At 42.3% G+C, this 22021-nt stretch overlaps 1 protein-coding gene across 1 annotated transcript in view; it reads left to right on the top strand.

The window, feature by feature from the left end:
* ALDH1A1 (aldehyde dehydrogenase 1 family member A1) overlaps positions 1-22021 on the top strand; it is a 653703-nt gene that overhangs the window by 456319 nt on the left and 175363 nt on the right. The window contains exon 3 of the mRNA XM_069625815.1: positions 21069-21173. Coding sequence (XP_069481916.1) covers positions 21069-21173 — 105 coding nt within the window. The remainder of the gene's footprint in view (positions 1-21068; positions 21174-22021) is intronic.

Here is a 22021-nt window from a genome sequence, read left to right as displayed (position 1 = left end):
GGGCCAGCCCTTGGTCAATGTTGGGAAGAGGCCATCGGGAAGTATGGACCCGTTTGTTGAGCTCCCTGAGGTCGGCGCAGAGTCTCCACTGGCCGTTTGGCTTCAATATTCCCAGCACCGGATTGTTGAAGGTGCTGTGGACTGGACGGATTATTCCCCGGGACTCAAGGTTCTTAATTATTTCAGTAAGGGACTCCATTGATGCGAGAGGCAAGCGATATTGCTTCACAAACACAGGAGTCATGCCAGGGTCCGTGGGGATTGTTGTTGTGTGGATGTCAGTGCGACCACAGTCATATGAGTCTACCGCAAAGAGATCTTGGAAATCCAAGAAAACTTGTTTCAACTTTTGCTTTTGTTCCAGAGTCACACAGGCATCAGCTAGGTTGACTCTTTCTTCCACCATCTGCCTGAAGCCTGGAAAGACTTCTGGTTTGGCTATCTCCGCGGCCTCCTCCAGCTGGGTGGAGAAGTCCCTGGTCAGAGTGCTGATTTGGACCGGAGGCTTCAGGTGGGAAAGGCAGCCCTCATGGACCTGGAAAATCACCTCATCCCTCCTGAAGTCACAAGTCACATCTTCCTTGCCATAGGGGCAGGAAGTGTACACCAGGAAGTTCCCCCCATGCCGGGTAAAAATCCTGTCTGGTGTTGTATTGTCATCACTGTCACTGTCAAAGCAGTCCTTGGGGATTGGCCCTAACAGTTCATTACCTAAATCTATGGAAAAATGTCGGTCATCAACCGCCATTCCAATAATGGTGCCTGCGGCTAGAGTAATACTCTTCAAGTCGCTGTTATCCACCTCTATTAGAATGGTGTCATGTTCTATGTTGACTAATGGTGTTGGGTTTACCCCCAACCCTTGCTGTTGGAGAGAAGCGTTTAGATGTATGTAAGCATCAGGGTTTTTCAAATGTTGTCCTCTTTTAACTTTCACTTCCAGGGAGAATTGTCGGGTCCTTTCTGGGATGGTGACTTCCTCTTTGATCGTAATTTCATCTGCATAAGGTAGCAATTGAGCTGACCTAAATGCTTTTTCTGGATCATCAAAGCCCATGGGATTATCCGCTAATCGGGACCAAGCTTTGAAGTTTATTGGGTCCAAACTAATGGCAAAGCGATTGAGAATGTCACTGCCTAAGTAAAAGGCGGCAGTGACGTCTCGCACGACCCAACAATTATGGACTATGCTCTTGTTGCCAATGGAGATTTTGAGCATACACCTGCTTGGCAGGAGCTGTTTGGAATTAGGTGCTTCCAGGTCCATTTCCCATTTGTCTATCAGTTTGAATGTGGGAATGGCTGGATCTTTTGGGAGTTGGCGGAACATGGCTTCGCTGATGAAGCTCTTACCGTTGTTCACACACACTGGAGCGAGAACAGAGTCCTTCCCATCATTTAATTGGACAGGGATGAACAACTGCTCTCCAATTTGCTGAATATCAGCCAGGCTCTGAGCTGATTTCACATCTTTCTGGACTATATGAGTGGGAGTTTCTGATTGTGGATTAGTATAGAATCTCAGAGTGTTTCCTTCCAGCGTGGAGTACCACTTTAGACTGGAAGGAAGGTTGATTTTCAGAAAAAAAGAGGACCTTCCATCACCAGTCTGTTGTCCTACTGCTATTACTGTCACGTCTGGAATTTGGCTATTCTGGAAGTGAAATTCTACTTGGTCAGATTTTTGTTCAACCATGTGGCAGGTGCCGTTTAAACTAACATGGTTGACACTCTGTTTTAATTTTATTGGTCGGCTAGTCTGGGTCCAGAGGACCTTGTTTACGCAATCTATTAAGGGTGACAACCTCCTCAGGAGGTCATTCCCCAGTAAACAAGGGGTGCCCTCTGGAGTCACTACTATGACCTGGTGTTTCACCTTGTGTCGCCCGATCTTAATGTCCAAGTCTGCAGTCCCCTCAACGGGAATTTCCTTCCCGTCAAAGTTCTGCAGTTGTCCAGGAAGAGAGGTGAGAGGAATTTGGTAATTCTCTCCCCTTCCTGCATTCAGTTCGTCAAAGGCCCTTCTGGACAGAAGGGTAGCTTGAGATCCAGTGTCCACCAGTGCCAAAATTGTACCCTGCCCCTGTACTTGTACCGGGGCATAGTATCTTCCCTCCTTCTCCTCAAGGGGGCACAGATAATGCACATTTTTGGACAACTGGTGGCCTAACTTTCTGGTTTTGGACATCGCTAGCGAAGAGATTTGGGCAGAATTCTGTGGAGAGCCTTGGGAATCTGAAAGAAAAAGTTGGCAACTGGAGATCAGAGCCATTGTGGGTTCCCCTGGTTCCGGTTCTGGGACGCCCCGCCCTTTTTGGAGGCAGTCATCAGGATGGGTTTGAACAAGGGGATTTTCTTGCGGTTGGTTCTGGGATGAGATGGTGGGCGGCGGTAGCTCAGTCTCCACATCTCCCCAGTCTGGATTTGCATCCCTAGGGACCCATTTTTCTTTGGGAGGAGTTCCCCCCTCTCTGAAGGAGAAGATCCTTTTCCCAGGATCCTCTGAGGATCCCTCTCCCTCAAATTGGAAGATCTGTACCTCCTCCTCAAACTGAGTCTGTTTGGGTCTTTTGTTTCTCCTACCCCCCCTCTGCTCCTTAGGAGGCAGACTTTCAGGGGCAAGAGATTTTGGTTCCGGTTCCTGGGTTTCCAGGGGCTGTTTACAAGTGAGGAAGGAAGCTTCCTCCAAGGCTTTACACCCCCCTTCCCTTTGTGCCTCCTCCCTGGGAACCGGTGAGTTATCGGGGTGATGCCCCCGTCATTGTTCTGGGGCACCAGGTCCAGATTTGGGTGCGTTCTGCGCCGGCATGCCAATCTGAGGGTTCTGCTGAGCCCTCAGTATGTGACCCCGATCCCGCGCCATGTTTTGAACCTGGCGCTCTAACTGGGAAACCCGCTCAGGCTGATACGGGGCCCTGTTTTCTCCCCTGGGCTGATCCCGGGAAGGGTAGCTATCCCTTCTTTGGTAGCACCCCTGGTTGGGAAGATTTGGATACCCCTCCGCCCTTGGCCTCCCCTCTCCCGGATTCGGTTGTCTGGGCTCAGGGAATTGGGGAAAGAAGGGTGGAGGATTTTGGGGCTGGAAGTTGGGTGGATACCTGGGGAAGAAGTTCTGCCCAGGGTTTGGTGAGTTTCTGCCCTCCTGTGAGAAGTTGGGAGGGAAGTTCTCTGGGTTAGGTGCTTGGCTGGATCCCCCCCCTTGGGCTGGAGGAGTCCACACATAACCCAGGATGGGTCTGTTTCCCTTGTAACGGGGGCTTACATAATCAGGAGAGCGAGGGACCCCATTTGTGGGGCTGCCTCCCTGGCTCCCTCTCTGTGACTGGCCCGAGGACCTTCTGGTCCTAGCATTATTAGGTGCAGGTAGGTTTTTAGGCCCCCCCATCTCCAACTCTAAAACGGGGGTGACCTTTACCTCTGCCACCTTGGCAGCAGCAGGGGTGTTGTTGGCTTTGGGGTTTTTGGGCGCATTATTTTTATTTTCTATTGGCTTCTGCACCTCATAGATCCGGGTCGCCTGTTCAATGACCCAGTCTAAAGATCTTTTCTCGTGAAAATCCCTCACGAGCTGGGTCATTATGTATTTGGGCAAGGCATGGAAAAACGTATTAATAAATTCTCTGCTATCCGTGCGCACCCTTCTTGTGGTCTGTGCAAAAGCACGCTTTAACTCCTGCACAAATTCTTGTGGGGCCTGATCCTCCCCACATTGTAAATTGTAGGCTGCCTTGCGAGCCTCTTGAGGATTTCTATGAGTAGAAAAATGTTTCAAGATGGCCGCCTTATAGGTGGACCATCTTAAATGATTTTTGTCCTCCAGCCCCGCAAAGAAACTGGAGTATTCTGGGGAGAATGTCCATTTGACGTACTGGATGCAGCTACTGCTGTCCATCAAATGGAAAGTCTCCATCATTTGCTCATAGAGCTCCAAGTGTTCCCAAACAGAGTACTTGGCGTTCTTATGATAAGGCGTGATGACACTCCTGATTGCCTTAATCTGTTTCAATGGATCCTTAAGCAAGGCCCTTTTTGCCTTATTGGCCTTTTTGGTTCGGGTAACCCTTGTCCATTCGTCCTCTGACTCAGAGGCACTGCTCCCCGAGGTTCCTGTCTGATCTTCCAGGTTTTCCCGGATTCTGCGAGCCTGGGAATGGCTGGCAGAATGTGGAGACCTGGTCTCCTGTGTCCTGTACCGTTCAGAGGAGTCTTCAGATTCCTCTTTGCTGCCAGGATTTGATGGGTACCCCCCCCCACTGACCTAACTGGGCAGAAGTTTTCAGGATGCCCTTAATGGGCCTATTCTCCTGGGGTTCCCCACTAAATTGCACTGTGCTTGGGTGCCCATACCCGGATGCCCGCCCATCCATTCCCGGGAGGTACTGGCCTATGAGCCCCATGCTCCTGGCTGGATAGTAATCTGCCATCCCTGTGTGCGCCAGGGGACATGGGGGTGGCAGAGTCCAGGGACTGAGAGAGATAAAGGTCTCTGGTACTAGGGCTCCTGAGGTTATGCTCAGGAGTTTCCTTTTCCCAGTGAACCTCATCTCTATCCGCCCCTGCTCCCTGTTCCTCAGGTAAGGCCTTACTAGACTCTATCAGTCTCTCCTGCATCGCTACTTGTTGTTGGAGTCTATCATTGTGCTGGCAGAGAGCCTCATTCTCTCTCTGTGCCTCCTGATTGGTCCTGGAGCACTGGGCCAGTTTTTGCTGCAGGAGGGTTACCTCCTGAGCTGTGTCCCTATTGGCCTGCTCCTTTCTTGCCAGAGCATCCTCCACCTTCCTGGTGTGCTCTAACAAGTTCTGGTGTTCTTTTTGGAGGTCACCCAGTCCTTGGAGGGCCAGGTGATTTTCTTCCATTTTCCTTTTTAAGTGGCAGACTTCCTGGCCTAAGGTATCCCTTTCCTGACTAAAAGCCTGCATCTGTGCCGCCAGGTCGTCCCTTTGCCTTTGGAAGGCACCAGCTTTCTGGCGCTCCTGGTCAAACTCTGCCTGGGTATCCAGGTCTTTCAAAATCAGTTTATTGCTCTCTGCCTTCTCCCTATCTAGGTGGCTTTGCAGGGTGACTACCTGCTCAGCACATGCCCTATTGAAGTCTAACTGTTGCTCCAGCTTTTTCTGGCTCTGCAGTAGGGAGTCCAAACCTTCTTGGTACTCCTTCTGCAAGGCCAGAAATCTGGTATCCTGGTCAGCCTTTTCCTGTTGCAGGATGTCCATATCCCTCTTTATTTTAATGATGTGCTGTCTACTCTCATTTTCTGACTCCTGGCTCCCCTGCAGCCTCTGCTCAGAAGAGACCAGGTCAGATTGGACCTTCTCTAACGCCATCTGTCGCTTATTCGCCAGATCTTGGCTTTCAGTACATTTATCCTGCATGTCTCCCATATATAGGTACAGGTATGCCGCTATCCTAACCATCTTGTCTTGTCATCCTTAGCTTTAGGAGCCATGTATAGTTCACTCAGGGCCACATGTAAGGGACCCTGATCTCTCCATATATCTGACCCTGTTTCTGTGACCTGTTGCGTGATGGCCTGCAACCAGACCATGCGGTCCTGGTGAGTCCACTCACCTCTCACAAATAACTTATGTAAGAAGTGCTCTCTGGCTATTTTCATGTCTACTAAGGTCGTCATTCTGGAATTTGAGTTCCTTCCTGACTTACAGAAGTTTGTATTTTATTTTTGCAAAACAGACCTTTTCCTTAGAGCGTTCCTTTGAGGAGTGCTTTACAGCGTAACACAGCGTGTGCTCCGACCGGATATGTGTATCTGGTCAGCTGGCACGCTGTATTAATCTGCAGAAGTGATAGATCTAATCCAAACGTCCGGCACGAGCCCCCAATTTGTAAGAGGATTCAATTCAACACTACAGCTAAGTCAACACCTAGTCTAGAATACTGAATGAAAACCCTTATTGATATATCTTTATGTCCAGTTCATGCGTTCTGGATGACTACCCCTATATAACACCCCTCTCTTGGAATCCCCCTGACCCCACTGAGCCAAGAAGTAGTTCTGTTTTGCAAGTTTAAAAGGTTTATTTGATAATTTAAACAATAGATATATATATATCACACTTTATAATAATTAATAATTGAATATCACACTTAATCTGAGCAGTAATCAATAATGGATAGTCTGGCACTAGCACACTTGTGAATAGGAACAGAAGAATAAGGTGGTAGAGAATGCTTTATATAAGTTCAGATGGATGTAATGTTGAATGAAAAATGCAATAAAGAAAATACTCAATATGATTTCAACAAAACAATGTAATCACTTTTCTCTGGCAATCCCCTCCCCCCTTTATGCAATGCAAGGAAATGGAAGGAAATCACACAGTTCTCAGAAATGCAATCTAATGTAATTCAGTTCACCCCAGCAAGCTTAGACTACAGAAGTTTGAAACACAGGCCCAAAATGCTTTTATATGTGCTGGCAATGAAGTGAAAAATATGCTAAAATGCTTTTAATTCCCTCTAGAGGTTCAGGGTGAGTGGTATCAAGTTAATATTAGCCCAGGCTCACTCTAGCAATGATTCAGGGATGGTTCTTAAGAGGCAAACAAATTTTTAGCAAGGAAAGCAAGGAAACTGCTGTTTTCACACGTGGAGAAATTTGCAAATCGCGGTAAATTCGCGAGTGCGTTTTTCGTGATTGCGGCAAAAGTGGAGGGGGTAGGAATGCGTTTCTAGGTTCGTTGGAAAGCCAAGATGCCCAGCTTTCAGAGGAAAGTTACTGCAAGTCTCTAAGACAAACGGTTACAGAGTTATGAACGATTTTGTGAAGGTTGTTTTTCGGATTTGAAATTTTAAAGTTCAAAGTGACAAGTGACAGCTAGCAAATGATAGGTGACAGCTTTGCAAATGGCAGGTGACAGTTAGGAGGCAGTTCTACTTAGATTAAAATAGATTGAATTATATTATTTTAACTAAGAGATTGGTTCTGCACAGTTCTGCTAGGTACTGACAATATATTTAGAAATAGAATGGGCCTTGCCACGGATCTGGTCAGGTTTTCTTCACTCGCCACGGATCTGGTCTTTGCGCACAGCGGTCTGGGTCAGCTCTCTGGTTCTGCGAACAGCGGTCTGGGTCTCTGGTTCTGATCAGGTCTGTGGGTCCGGATACAGCGGTCTCCGGTTCAGCTGGTCTCTCTCTGGATACAACACTGCTCTCTGGCAAATGGCAAGAGTTCTTGCAAAGAATTCAAACAGCTCGCCTGGCTGTGATAATGGCAATGATTTGAGGCCTGCTAAAGAGGGATTTAGCTTGTAGTTGACCTCTCTGCTACAAATTCTGAAGTAAAGTCTTGGTCTCTGAAGGTGGATAGATTGAAGTCTCTATGTTGGCTCTCTGGAGGTTGATGGAGGTAAAGTATGGATTTTCCCGGCAGAGCGTCCCGCAGCAGATGGAATAGAATGTCCCTATCTGTCCTGACTGTCTTGTTTTATGTGTTTTGAAAATGGGTGGAAAGGCTAGCTTCCTAGGCCCTACCCCTCTCCATTTGTCATTGGCCACTTCCTCCTCTTCCCCTTGATTGGGGGAATGAAATGAAGTGTCATCCTGATGAGGTCTGTTTATGGTACAGAGAACCCACCCCTGTCAAATTACACACAATCTATATTTTGACCCAAAGACATATTTGCACAGGTACACATTTGTTTAAAATTACATGCACCCATCACATATCACAGGAGGTATACCCTGTCCAAATCTGCTCTTCCTGGGAGCTTGCATTCAGAAATGGCAACATTTGCCCTTTTTAACTAGTTTCGTAATATCGGACATTACCCCAAATTTATACACATGTGCGCAAGGAGTATGGACATTACTTGATGAAGTGTCAGATTTTTAACATGCATACATTTTAAGTAATACCCTCTTAACTGCTAGTTTGCCCCCAGATCATGCCACCGGTTCTAAAAACCTCTTAAAATGTGGGCAGAAAAATCACAAGAATTATGGTATCATTTAAATAATTATGACAAGTCCGTACTATGAGTTATTCATCTTTTTCTAAAACCATATTCTGGCTACAGGGGTGTGTCTTTTCAGGTCACATGGTACAGAAACCAGTCTTTCCACTTTCTTCAAGCTCAGCCTCTGTCTCCAGTTTCTCCCCCTCCCAGTTTCTGCCAAGAGGAAGCCATTTTTATTACCCCTGCAATAAACCATCTGCCTGGGCCCTGGAAGGCCCATTGTTCAAGAGGAAGCCATTTATGGCCACTTCAATAAACCCTCTGCCTGGGTCCTATGTTTATCTCTAGCAGTCCCTTGGTAATTCAATCAGAGAAGTGTCATATCCCTTTTGGGTGGGAACAGAAAAAGGCAGCTCGGCCTGGGAACACAGCTGTTGTGCAAGTCTCAACTCCTGTCGGGGGTAGCTGGTGGGCAGAATTCAGTTCCTTAAGCCAGGCCCCAGCTAATGTCACTTTTAGTTACCCAGTTTTCTGCATTCAAATAAAACTAACCATTTTACATATGCAGCTAGAATGCTGATTCTAAGTTTAAAACTATGACATTCAAACAATTGCAACCTATGTGACACTCAAACGTAGGTCACTCATTTCTTTTAAACATTTAGATTTTTAGTGTCTTTCAGTCCAAATTTACTTAAACTGCTGAAATCCACAGCTCAGCCAGTCTTGTTATAAACCTTCAAGTCACTTCAGAATATAACTTTACATTGGATCCACCTCTCAGTAAGTCTTTCTTTGGCCTGCTTTCGGTTCATTTATTCAGTTTTACACCAAAAAAACGTCTGGTGTTGTTTTAAAACGCCGGCTTTCTGATAGTGCTGAGTACTGGTAATGCACCCATTTTTGGGATTTAAGAAAATGAAGTCCCCACAATTCTAGGTTGCTTTTGGCAATCAGCATTGCCATTCCCAATGGTTTCAGACTACTGTGTGGGTAGTCCAATGGTGGTTTTAGGCAGTGCCCTTCTGTGCCCATAACATCGGCAAAATGGGTGGCGGCCTTTTCTTCATGCACTTCCCTGGGCATTTTCTGGGAAGCTCTGGCCATCATGATGTTTTCAATGCCAGTACTGCACAGTTTTTGAGGTAGGGCTCGGATGCATGGGTAAAAACATCCCACAGTGGTATTGATTTATCTGTTTTGTTGTTTCAGAATCTTGGTGCAGTTAAATACCTGTTGGGGTATTCTAACTGTTTATAGTGTTCTAATTGAAGTTTCATTAATGTTTATGCACAGATTAGTTATTACATTTTGGTTTTAAGAATAATAAATAAGCGTTTATAACATTTGCTGGTAATCTGTGCTTTAGAGTAATGGTACTATCATTACATTTGAACCATCCACAATTCTTTTTTATATATGTAGTGCAGTGAACTGCATTGGTTGTGGCTCCTGTGTGGTAGATTATACCTATTGCTGTGAAGGTTTTCTTACCAAGTGATACTTGACCATGTGTGAATCCAGTCAGCTTGCAGTTGTTTTTGGTACCATCTGCATTGTAACATAGAAGCATTAGTATTACGTATTTACTATGTGTTTGTATTTGTAAGGTGGAGCGATTATCTGAATTGCAGGTAGTACATAATCTGCCATGGTTTGCATTTTGTACAAGTTGCTGAAATGGAACGGATTCACAGTTAGGTATGGATACATACACAAAGCATTCATTAGGGATTTGTTCCTGTGCAACATTGTTGCAGAGAGTGCATGTATGTTTCCACATGTATGAAATCTGAAAGATTTCATTTATAGGTATGTGTTTGTTTTCCAGTACTTGTAGTAAGTACATTGGAAATTCTTGTGGATCTTCTGGTGAGTTTATAGTGCATTTCTACGAAGGACTAACATTTGCAAACACAATTGGTCTGTATTGTGTAAGTAAATGTTGTCAACAATTGATGGCAATTGGAATAGAATATGTATTGCTACATTTGCATAGCTATTTACACCAGTTATATTTGAAAATTTGAATGGACTAGCTAGTTTGGAGTGTGTGTTGCTTCTTTGAAGAAGTACCTGAGTTACCTTGATTAGTACATTCTTCTTTGGTTGTAGTAATTGATGAAGTATTAGCTTCTTTTACCCTCTTTGGAGGATTTGCAGTGAGATCCTGTTGCATTTCTGTTTGAAGTAGTTTTCTTTTACAATGTTTTGATTTTTGTGGAACAGGATAGGTTTTTAGACGGGGTGTACAGTGATCGTAGTCTATTGTATTCTAAAGTGCGAGGAATATCAGTGTTTATTTTACTTGCATCAAAGTTGATTAGCAATAGACTGTCAAGTGTACGTAAGCGTGATAGTGCTACGTAGCTCATGCCTTCTTTAAAGACTGTGTTCCCAATATCTATCAATGCTTTATTTAGGGTAAGACCTTGTGATTTGTGAATGGTGACTGTGTATGATAGAGTTAGAGAACATTTCTCTCTGCCTACATACATGTCTTTGCAAAGAAGGAATTGAGCTGTTGAGCGTCCTATCCTTTTTACTTCTGATAGTTTGTCAAAGAGAATATTGACAAACTGAATGATGTTGTCACGTGGGTATGTTTGAAAGCCAACAACTGTACCAAGTGCTCCATTAACTAGTACGTTTAAGCATTACTCTACAGTTTACAGATAATTTTAATATTTTCTCCAAACCAGCTGTGTTGGAGATAGAGTTTTCTCTGGTATGTAATCTTGTTGTGGCTTGTTGACACATGGGTAGTGTCATACCATGTTCGTCCAGTTTGTCAGTGGAGCAAATTTCAAGTATTGGTTGCATTTCTTTTTTCAACATTGTTTCACTTGAATTTTGAACAGCTTGCAAGAGTTAGCATCAAGGACATACAAATGACATTTTTGAGTGCTAATTTTTCCATGACATCAGTAGCACATGAGTTAGGGCCATACAGTGCATGGATGTGCCAGGTTTTTAATATTGATTGTGCTTCTTGAGGTAGTATACCAATTCTAGTACTTTTTAAAATGTTGGCGTATGTGAGGTCTCCAGATTGGTGCATTTTTTCTGTTAATTCTCAGTATTGGAAATGTTGCCAAAGGTTGACATTTCCTATGCTGCCAACATTTTTACGGCAGAGTTTGTGTCCTAATGTTTTAAACATAGGTTCACCTTTCACTGGTGTCAATTGAAGAAGATCTCCGAAAACAATAATGTGTTTACCTCCAAAGAGCTCTTTGTAGTTTGTTTTGAGTACTTCTTGTAATCTGAGGTGAATCAAAGCCAACATTAGGTTGGAGACCATGCTCACTTCATCTCTTAGTAGCATTTTCATTTGTTTTAACACTCTGCGTAGTTCCATTGCAGTTTCTGTAGAAAGTTTCTAATATTCTTGTTGGTGTTCTACTGGAAGGAGTAATAATCAGTGTAAAGTGACACCGTCTATGTTGTAGGCAGCTAAACCTGTGGGAGCAGTTACAACAGCTGACAGTTTCTTGTTTGTCAATTGTTGAGGAACTTACTAATGAATTTGATTAAGAATGTTTTGCCTGAATCAGCTTGACCACTGATGTATAGTAGTATAGGTTTGTAATTTTGGCAGGTACATTCTTTATTTTCATGTTGTACACCATGTGCAATTTCTTTTGTTACTTCTTGAAAAATGCTACACTGCTCATTGTTCAGTTTTGATTGCAGTACAGTTAAGTCTTCTTTAGCTTCTTCATAGTGACACATGGTGTTTTCTACTTCTGTCATAGCTAATTCTGCCTAATTTGCTATTAGTGGCTGTCCCAGTGGTTCTTGGCTTCCTGTAACAGAAGGTTGACTACTGCCGGGAGTGTCCTTATCTAGTTGGGCATGGAGTTCTTCTTTGTGTTGCTGTTCATTGTGCAACATTATTTTGTACTGTGTAAAGTTTACATCGGTTATAGTGCTTTCATTTGCTTTGAAAGTGTCTTCATAGGAGTCATAGATATCTTGTAACTCTTCTTCTTTTCTCCATGGTTTAAAAAGTTGTAGCAGGGACATGTAATATAGTTCTTTATGTTGAGGGGTTTTTAATGACAATTTGATATGATTAATTAAGCTTTGTTTGGTAAGTTTCACTAAGCTGCCTTCACAATTTGTCACTCTGTATCTACCTTTGTTTTCATCTGGTTTTATATTATTTTTGTATGTGAAGTTTTGGGCTATGTGGCATAGACACATAGTTTCCAAAGTGGTACTCCTGTTTGGGTAGTATGTGTCTAGTAAATGGTTTTTCAAAATGTCTTGGCTGTTGGGATCATTTTTGGCTATTGTTTCTATGTCGTCGTATGATTTGAGAACTGTTTTTCTAGATTTAGCAGGACCAAGAGTTAGCCATACTATATTTTCAGATTTTCCATGTAAAGCAGTACCGGTTAAACAGTCTGCAGCTTCATAGGAGCCACATTCTCTATGAGAGAGCATTTTTATGCCTAAGCTGTACCATTTCTTAGACAGTGTTTTGTCTGATAATAGGTCATCCCAGAGGTCTTGAAGCTCTGTTTTTCATGCTTTGGTTAAGTAGGTTGTAACATTTCATGCAACTGCAGTGGAATTGTCTGCAATGTACTGCACATCTACGTTTGCATTCCATAAGAGGGCAATGATTGCATTGTAATCATTGATATATTTTGCTTCTTCTGTTCTTTTTATGTAATATTTGTTCTCAGGTGATTTACCTTTAACGCTATGTCTAACTGAAAACATGAAGTTGTTTACTTGACCTGTAGCTGTAACTGGTCTAGGGAAACCAAAGCAGCATTTGGTGTAGCATTTCCCTTTGTTTTTGTATTTGCGACAACAATATTTCGCACATTTCTGTTTTTGATATTGTAAAATTAGTGCATGAAGATCACTATATGTTGCTTATGAAGGAATTTCACAAGTGACATATTTTTCGATAAACTGTAAAGCAGTGGCATCACTGTTTTGACCAAATTTAGGAGCATCTTTAATCCATAAAAGCATGTGGATATTTGTTGCTCTTCTGGCTTGGTATTCTTTTCTCCAAAGGAAGTGTTACACTTCTCCGAGGGGAGGAACAGTTTTATTACAAATAAAGTGTAGCATAGTTATGAAGCGATGATGGAAATATCTTGAAACATTAACAGGATCTAGAGAGCAAAGTTCTCCAGGTGTTAGTATATCTATGTTTGTTTTGTTTTTGTTTGATATGCGTAGGAAATCATGTAAATCTTCCAATGCATATTCTGCACAACTTAATGTAACAAACCAAGTAGGTAGGCCAAGGTTTCTTATCATACAACGTACATCTCCATGTCATTGGAACCAGTATTCTTTAGTACCACGCATGTTTGCTAACAAATTTGTAATGCTTGATTGTAAAACCTCATCTTTTTCTTGCACTTTTTGTAGTAATTGCATAGCTGACATATTTTGAAAATGGGTATCTGATTTCAATGTGTGTGCAACTCCGTAGCAAAGAGTTGCTAGTTCACTTTCAAAGAGTAGGTGGAATATGTATTCCACATTTTGTCTAAATCTGGGATCTTCAGAATACATTCATAACGAGCGGTATTCTGATGCTGTTATCTGAGTGGGTCTATCATCATACCTTCCTCCTTTTCCAGTAGGAAAGAGTAGATGAAAAGCACATGATTCTATACTTTTTTCCCATATGCTGATTGGTGATCCTTTGATTTGTCGCATTTGGTATTTTTCTAGTGCATCATCTGTGGTGTCTTTAGAGTGTAATGCATGAATTGTATAATGGTCTAAAATATTGGATACTGTAGCAGGACCAAGAAGTTCAAATTGACTAGTTTCTGATGACTCTTGGATTATTTCAGTGGTTTCCCTCAGGTTGTCTTCAATATTCATTTCTTTGTAGTATTCATTATTGTCTTTTAGATATTGCAAGGGTTGTCTAACTTTATGTAAGTCTACGAGTTGTTGCGAAATTTGTTGGTCTTTTGTAGGTACACCATTTACTAAGACAATTAAAGATTGTTCTATTGAACGTTGCACTCCTAGAGTGTTTAAATTTTCTTTCAGCTCTAATGGTAAATAAACTACTTTGCCACACATGCCTTTAACTAATTCTGAGGGAGGTCATTTTGCTGTTTTTGGTTGAAGGCGTATTATTGCTTGAAGTGGATGCACGGTTTGAATTATGATGTTCTCATATAAATTGAGTTGTTGCACAGTTTATGGCAGTGGGAATAAATCCAAGTTATTAGTGATAGCACATGAAGGAGTTTGGTTGTCTGCAAAGTATTAAGGGGTCATTTATTTCATATTTGTTTTCTCCTATAAGGTATAGAGCTAATTAAAACCATTTGGAACCTTCATTGTCTTCTATTTTGTATGTTATGTCTACAGTTTGTGTGCTACTTTTATAAGCAGTTCTGCTGCAACACACACACATGATTTGGTACTTCAGCGGATGTACTTTTAAATTTTAGTATTTCTTTTTTGTATGTGTGTAGTAGAAGGTTGCCATTTGTAGAATTGTTCCTATTCTGTTGTAAAGCTATTGCATTTTGTAAGTGGCTTTCACTCCCAAAATATTTTTTTCTGGATATGCTCTATTTCTTCGAGTAGGTCTTTGGCTGTACCATGTAGAACATTGTTATTTAAATTGCCTAATGCTAAAACTGGACTTTTAACATAGTACAGTTTATGGACTAGATTTCTTATAGTTGAATGATGTGTTGATATCATTTTGATATGATGGAAGGTGTTTTTGCAATTAGGTCCTGAAATGCAGGCTAATTAATGTCCTTGTAGTCGTGTGTTTGCGCACTGGACAGCTATCCATATTTTGTAGAAGTTTCATTTTGAATTTGGCTTTACCTTTTACATATTGATTGAGGAACTGGTATAAAGATTTAAAAGATTTTTTGTCAATGTTACACATTGGATTGCAGGGTCATTTGTACACTGGACGTTTTGGTTCAGTCTGATGGAGAGGTGATACTTATTCTGTACCAGCACCGTGATACCTTCGGGTTTGGGTGCTACATAAATGCAAAAATAAATAAATAAACAATGGTGAGTCTTCAGGATTAGAAAAACATGTGCATGTTTCCAATAAAGCTATGTTTGGCACATCGTCCATCATTTCTAAAGCCCCATTGGAAAATAACCAATTTAAAGCAAGCTTTTTTGAGTTCAGTGCCAATATATTTTTATTTGTAATGTTTAATAGCCATTTAAATTCTTTGCAGGAAGTATTTTTTGTAATTGCTAGTGGGAGCCTGCCACATGTACCCCTGCATTGAAATCTGTTCACCCTTCACATTTGTAAATATCCTAGTTTTCTCCAGGCTTACTCAAAGAGCAACCATGTCTTGTGCCACAACTCAACTGTAATTAGGAGGGCATAACCAATGTCTATACATGTATACTCTTGTTCTGCGACATACTACCTACACAGCACTTTCAAAACAATACCAAATCAACGCTTCCCATGCTACCACCTATTTGGGACAATCAACCAACTTTTTGTCATACAGTTCATCCTTAATCCAATTTGGTATTATTATCCCCTGAAAGGCCCTGCAGATTGTGCATTAGGGATCCCCTCGCTCCCTTTACAAATCTGATTGGGTCAGCACTTGTGGGATTTGAGATAAGTACCTTAATCCATATGAATGGAACCTTGTAATACATTTTGAATTCCAAATGAATTAAACCGATATGAAGGTCATTTTAAGTTTTGGCTGCAGTTTTGGCTGCAAGTATTATCAAGGATTCTCTGTCTTGACTGCTAAAATCCTCTTTCGGAAACCAGGAATGTCTGCCGTTCAATTTTCCTAAATGTTCCACACAGAAACTATCTGGGCATTGTATTGTCAACAAGCTAAACCAGCCAGCACTGATCATATCTCTGTTTGAGTAATGCCACACCCTGTGTTCTGGTTCTATTGACTCAATGTAATAAACTCAGGAACACTGTACAGTTAATCTCTTAAGGACATGTTTACATGTTTAATGGCATTCAGCTGCTTTGCAGTGTCTTTGAGCTTAGTCAGCAATCTGCACATGGAGACTGGATCACTGAGCTGGGCAATAAGATGTTGTCAGTGCCCAGTGATAAACGATGATTTAAACTATCCTAGCTAAGTAAGTCATTATCAAGGTTTTTCTTGAATGCATGTTGTTCCTTTCTATTAATGTGTTATCTTCAGCCCATTTACCAACCGCAAAGCAATATAAGCATTTTCATTACTTATCTTGTCCTCCATTCTGTAAACTGTCTTCAATCCCTGATTGATATCAGAGAGGAGAGGAAGTGCAGCCTGCAGATCCAGCGCAACAGCAAAGATGCAACATAAAAGGCTGTGTTTTATTTAAGCAATAAAACCCAAGTTGGTGGGCTGGATCCGGTTTTAATGGCCCAGGGCCCAAATTAATGATGCACCCAGTGCCGTAACCACCCATTTTGCCCTGCCGGAGAGGGTCATATTGCTATTAGAAACCTGGTTTCGCCCTCCGAAAACCCCGGGTGCTAAGGTTCATTCCAACAAATTTCTTACAAGAGATGGCTGCAGTGGTGGAAGGTGGGGCTCTATGCCAAGTCCCTCTTCCATATCCATGGTGGCCGGCAGTGAAACAGAGCGGCCCCCAAACCTATCAGGTAAGTGGGGGTTGGGGGTGGGAAGGAAGCTCAGAACCGAGGAGAAGGGAGGGTAGGATGGGGGAAGATGGCAGGGTGGGGGAAGCAGCAATCAGGCTGATAGGAAGGTGGACTGAGATTGTGATATTCAGACCATGATATGAACAACCTTATTCGTTGGCTCCCGTGCCCCGGGTGCTAATATATGTTCCACCAACAATATTACAGATCTCGATATTCTGCTTCACCAGTAATAGTAATATTTATAGTAGTGCAAGTAATAGTAGTAGTAGGTTTTGTACCGTACGTGGCAGTGCAGCGGGCTAACACTTTCACCAGTGCTACAACTACTATTAATATTAAAACAAGAGTGTGAGTAGTTGCAGTATTGGTAGTAGCAGTAATTGTAACGTTGCTACTGTTAGACTCACCAATTTTATGAATCGTAGAAGTACTAGTATCAGACGTAGTAGTCAAAGCAGTATTTGCAACACCACTAGTATGACTACTATTAGTGGTAGCAGCAGAACTACAGTAATCAGTATCAATATTATGTATGCACTGTTATCACTACTGGCAATAGCAGTGGTGCAGCCACTACTATTACAGCAAATCCTGGTAGTTGTAGTAGTAGTTGTAGTAGTAGTAGTAGGAGTAGTAGTAGTATTGTTAGGATTAATACTACTAGCACTGTTTCATTATGTTGCTAATAAAATAGATGAAATTAGTTTCTGGTTGGTAAATGAAACGTTACTGTACAATATGTTTTATTTATGTAAACATCGTGGGCAGATTCTTAAAGATATTACTATGACTAACTGACTTATCTATGCCTAACTCTTGGACAGGGCTATTTGATTGGGTCGTTACTACAAATAACTCTGATTTACTCCTGGTGTACTATTAGTAGGCCAGACTGCTGACTTATTGCAAGTAAGTTAGGAGTAACCTCTTGGTAAATTGCATAGCCCTAACCTGGAATAACATCCCTGGTTAACAAGACAGAGACAATTTCCAAAGATTTTACTGAGGGTACTCTTACTTACATTTTACTTGCTCCTCGAGAGAGCTGTTCAACGTCCCCCTGACTTACTAGTTGTAAGCCAAATGTCCACGGATAACTCAGTTACTTATATTAATTTATTGTGAATCGGTCAATACTATATTTTTCAAAATTGATCGTGGCCCCGAGGTAAAAGGATAATTTATATTTTCACTATCCATTTTTTACAATCCATTTTAATCAATGTTAACCAATTGATAATCAATTTTGACTACCACTCTAAGAGGCTCAGAAATAGCAAAGGTTTGCTGGTTCACACATTTTTAGAAAACTGTACTTAAGTTATCTTGTACTATCAGAGACATGGCAAACATCCAAACTATGATGTTGCAATAGGAGATTTTGAAAGGCCTCCTCGACAATATACATAGAGTAAAACACTGTGATTTGCGGGTAAAAGGTGCACAGAGTAAAAGATTAATACAAAGACCCATGTGCAACACATTTCACATTTATGTCATGCCAACTTACACATGAGTGTAATGACAATACTTAGATTATCACAGAAAGTCTATTAAAAGAAAAGGATGGACACATGATTGCAAAGTCTGTCGAATAAGGTAGTCAATTGTACTACAAATGTTTGGTTCTTACAATTTTTCACAGACCGTTCACTTGATGAACTAATTACATGTATGTTTGTATCTAGGTATGTCTGCATGGGATTTATAAAGTGCAAACATAGCTGGGAAGCGACGTAGTGCTGTACAGAGGGGGCACCCCGAGGATTTATACGTAAGGTGCAGGGGTAGCAGAGGAGCTGGGATGTGTAGGGGAATCACTTCTATGCAGAACCAAGATTATAGCATTATTGACCACAAATTCTGTCATTAATTGACTGATACGCCATTCTAGGCAATACAGGATCGTTTGAACCCAGATGCCTGTCGTTTGGGCCTCTGCAAAGCACAAACACGTAGGGAGAGCATATGGATCATATGATCCCATATTGTCTAGCAGCTGTGAAAAATAAGATGATTTGTACCCGGCTAATAGAACAGAATGCGTCCCAAAAGGAGCAGAAAGTCATATTGAAAGGACCACTGAGCAACAGATTCTCAGCAGCCTGGCAGTGGAAGTCCTTTTTTGCTGTTCATGAGAGTTATCAGCATCCATGGCCACACCTTATTGCCAGGCTCGGACTGCCCTATAGTGCAACAAGGCAATGCCTGAACCAAAAACTCCAAATACTGGTGTAGGCCAGTCTTTTTTTGTCAAAGTGGCCCACTTTTTTTACCAATGTTGGCCAGTTTGGTGAGTCACTGCACTATGCGACTAGCAGTTTAGACCAGTTTTGCTGAATGAATATCTTTATAAAATGCACAATTTGCATCACATTTTATTATAATAAAAGACTCCACTTTGGGTATTATTCAAATAGTCTGTCAGAAAAGGAATGAAATGCATTTGCAACTGTGGGACACTTTTTCATTGGTTCTCGAGAAAATGTTATGCCCCAGTCTGACCCTATTTATTGCCCTGGATAATGATTGGCTCCCAGGAGCCCATAGTTCTACCCTGGATGCTACTACTAATTAGCACATTTTGACTATTACTGTCTGATTTTAAGCCAGCGTTAATACTGAGAGTGGGGCCAATGACTACCAGTCTTAGCCATGTTGTGAAGATGTTTATGTTTTGCCAAATGTAATGTTTAATTGTTGCATAGCTTTCACACATAATTCACACCACTCAATGTGAACAGGGATGGACAGATGTGCAGAGAAGGGAAAGCGGGTCAACGGTTTTACTTAAAAATCAACTCTAGTACCTCGCAGAACACAATCTCTTCCATGCACATTGCCTCCCTACACCTGACACGGGTTCCCCAGTTATCTGACAGATGAGAGTGTGCCAACTTCCCTCCACTGTATTGTGCCCGCGGGCCTAAGCACTAGTGGTCTGTCACTCGAGCCCCTGGACAGTTACTATATCCTTGACATACAAGTTCAGCTTTTGTTGGCTATCATTTAGTGTTCTCCGCAAAGTACACACACCAAATACTACGCTTTTGGCACACAAACATGTTACCTCATGTGCAAACATAATATTCAATGGTCTGTCTGGTCCTAACAGGCTTAGATCTCAGGAGGGGTCACGATTGCTGGGTATTAATTCCCATCCTCTACATATGTTCATGGACTTCACCTCAGGTCATCATTTTGTTGTGGACAAATATACTATCATAATGACCCCCATATTTGGTATAACGTCTTCATAATTGGCCTTCAACTGGTACACAGGGCAGAAGCAAGTGTGTGAAGCCAGGGTAGATGACAATACACAGTTACGGGGCAAATATGGGATAATATTGATTCTGAGGGAAATACATATTGCCAGATACACATCATGCTGAGGGCTATGATATTTTTGGAGGGCAAGATTTACATCCTGAAGGGAAATAATATATTATATGTTGACAAACAACAATCTGTATTTATGACACCGCAATACACATTTAAGCTCAAAATGCTCTATAACCGCGAACAATGAAACATGTTGTTACACAAAATATACCCTTCACCACAAAAAAATGTGCATGCCTTCGATCGAAAAACATCGTTAGGCGACCATAACAAAACACTATTTTGTTCAGTTTCTTTTGCCTTCTGAAAATGCCATCCTTGGAAAGTAACTTCCAGTTCACGTGGCAAAATAGTATTAAGACACCTATATTTGAACATTCCTCTACCCGTGTTTGCTAATTTGGACCTCGCAAGGAAAATACCCCGCCACCCCCCAGGGAAACGGTGTCAGGTGCGGGTCAGTGTTACCGCATAATAGCCGCTGGGTCCATTTTGAATTTGCAGCAGCAATGGTGAATAAAAAGGGACCGGTTCAACGTGGGAAAGTGCAATAATTATCAGCCTCAGTTGCACTTTACCATTCCTATTTGCTTGGTGATATTGCCAGCGTGAAATGCGTTTAATGTACTAAAACACGGATTTAGCTAGTGTACTTAACTCAAAATGGCGCCTGACTCGATTGCTTCCGTTTGCACGGTAGGTGTAATGTTGAAATGTCGAACATTCCGTGGAATCCTCCGGAGCCTGTAAGTACTTTCTAACAAGGGTCCGACTCTTGGCCAGGCATATGCTATGTAATATTGTGGTATCAAAACTAGCTTCATTGACCCTCTCTGAAGTCACTAATGTTATTAAATGTGCGGGTGAAGGGCTTTGTCATCCCCTCCCTTTCCAGTGTCCCTCCTCAAGCTCATTATCTGCTTTCTGAGAGCTTCGCTTAGAGTCTAATTCCGCAGTATTCCAGACAATCTGATTGATCTTTGTTGGCAATATTCAGTCGAATACGGTACTCATATCTATGTTTAGTTCTTAACACCCTGTACAAGGCTCGCTCATACAGTACTTGTTAGTGCAGCTGTTGCGCCCAATGCATGTGTGGTGCCACGCCCCTTATCAGGATAGTAAATTGTAATGAATTTTCACACTCAACAAATTTCTTAATCATTTGCAGATATTTATAAACAACGAGTGGCATGAGGCTGCCAGCGGCAAGAAATTTTCAGTCTACAACCCTGCAACTGGAGACAAGATCTGTGAAATCGAAGAAGGCGACAAGGTAAGGTGCTCATCATGGAAATGATTCATTATTGTTTCGTAAAATCTTGAGTCATGTGTCATTTATCATTGCACCTTAGTTAGCCTGGTGCTTGGGTACATTTTTCACCATTTGTATTTTGAATCTGTTTATTGAGAACATAGACAAATATATTTACATACAGCTGTTCCCAGTGTACACACATTAAAGGTAAATGCGTCAATAGATCAACTGGGTAAGAAACAATGTACAGTGGCTCATAATTGTGGTGGCCCGCCTCCGATCACTGGGGGCGAGCCACAGAGAGTGTCAGGGCACCCAACAGGAGTCTCAGGTGCTGCGCTCACGCAGCGGACAGGGGTCACCTGCTATGCCCAGGTCACCGGTGTGTTTGCTTCCCTGCTGGGGGGCACCCCAGCAACAGCAGCCGAGGTCCTGGGGGCACCCAGACACGGACACTAGTCAGGCCGCGACCACGCGGCCAGAGGACATGCAATAATGACACAGACACAAGTTGCCGCTTCCTGGGGCTCTGCTGCAGAGCCCCTTTTATTAGAGAGGCGTCATGACGAGGTCATGACGCTCTCTCACAAAAAGAACTAGACCAACAAGTAACATCAATGTTCAGGCTTTATGTCGTAACAAACAAAAAACAGCCCAGGGGCAAGAAGCTCAGGCAATCTTCGTGTGGTTGAGAATAGGACATCTTAGAGCGGTCTTAGCAAGAACAATCGATGTGGCTGATTCGGATTCCCTATGTCTGTGGGTCATGTAGGGGTCCCAGACACCAACCATTCTTCTGTCTGTCATATTTGTGCGCCTTGAGGCCCTTGCGCGATCTGGCACATTCTTTAGAATTTAAACAAATA

The sequence above is a fragment of the Ambystoma mexicanum genome, chromosome 6p (assembly GCF_040938575.1).
Source record: "Ambystoma mexicanum isolate Mex_15411 chromosome 6p, UKY_AmexF1_1, whole genome shotgun sequence".
NCBI classification, from domain to species: Eukaryota; Metazoa; Chordata; class Amphibia; order Caudata; family Ambystomatidae; genus Ambystoma; species Ambystoma mexicanum.
Note: the sequence above shows the minus strand (reverse complement) of the source record. Positions and strands in the feature narration are given on the sequence as shown.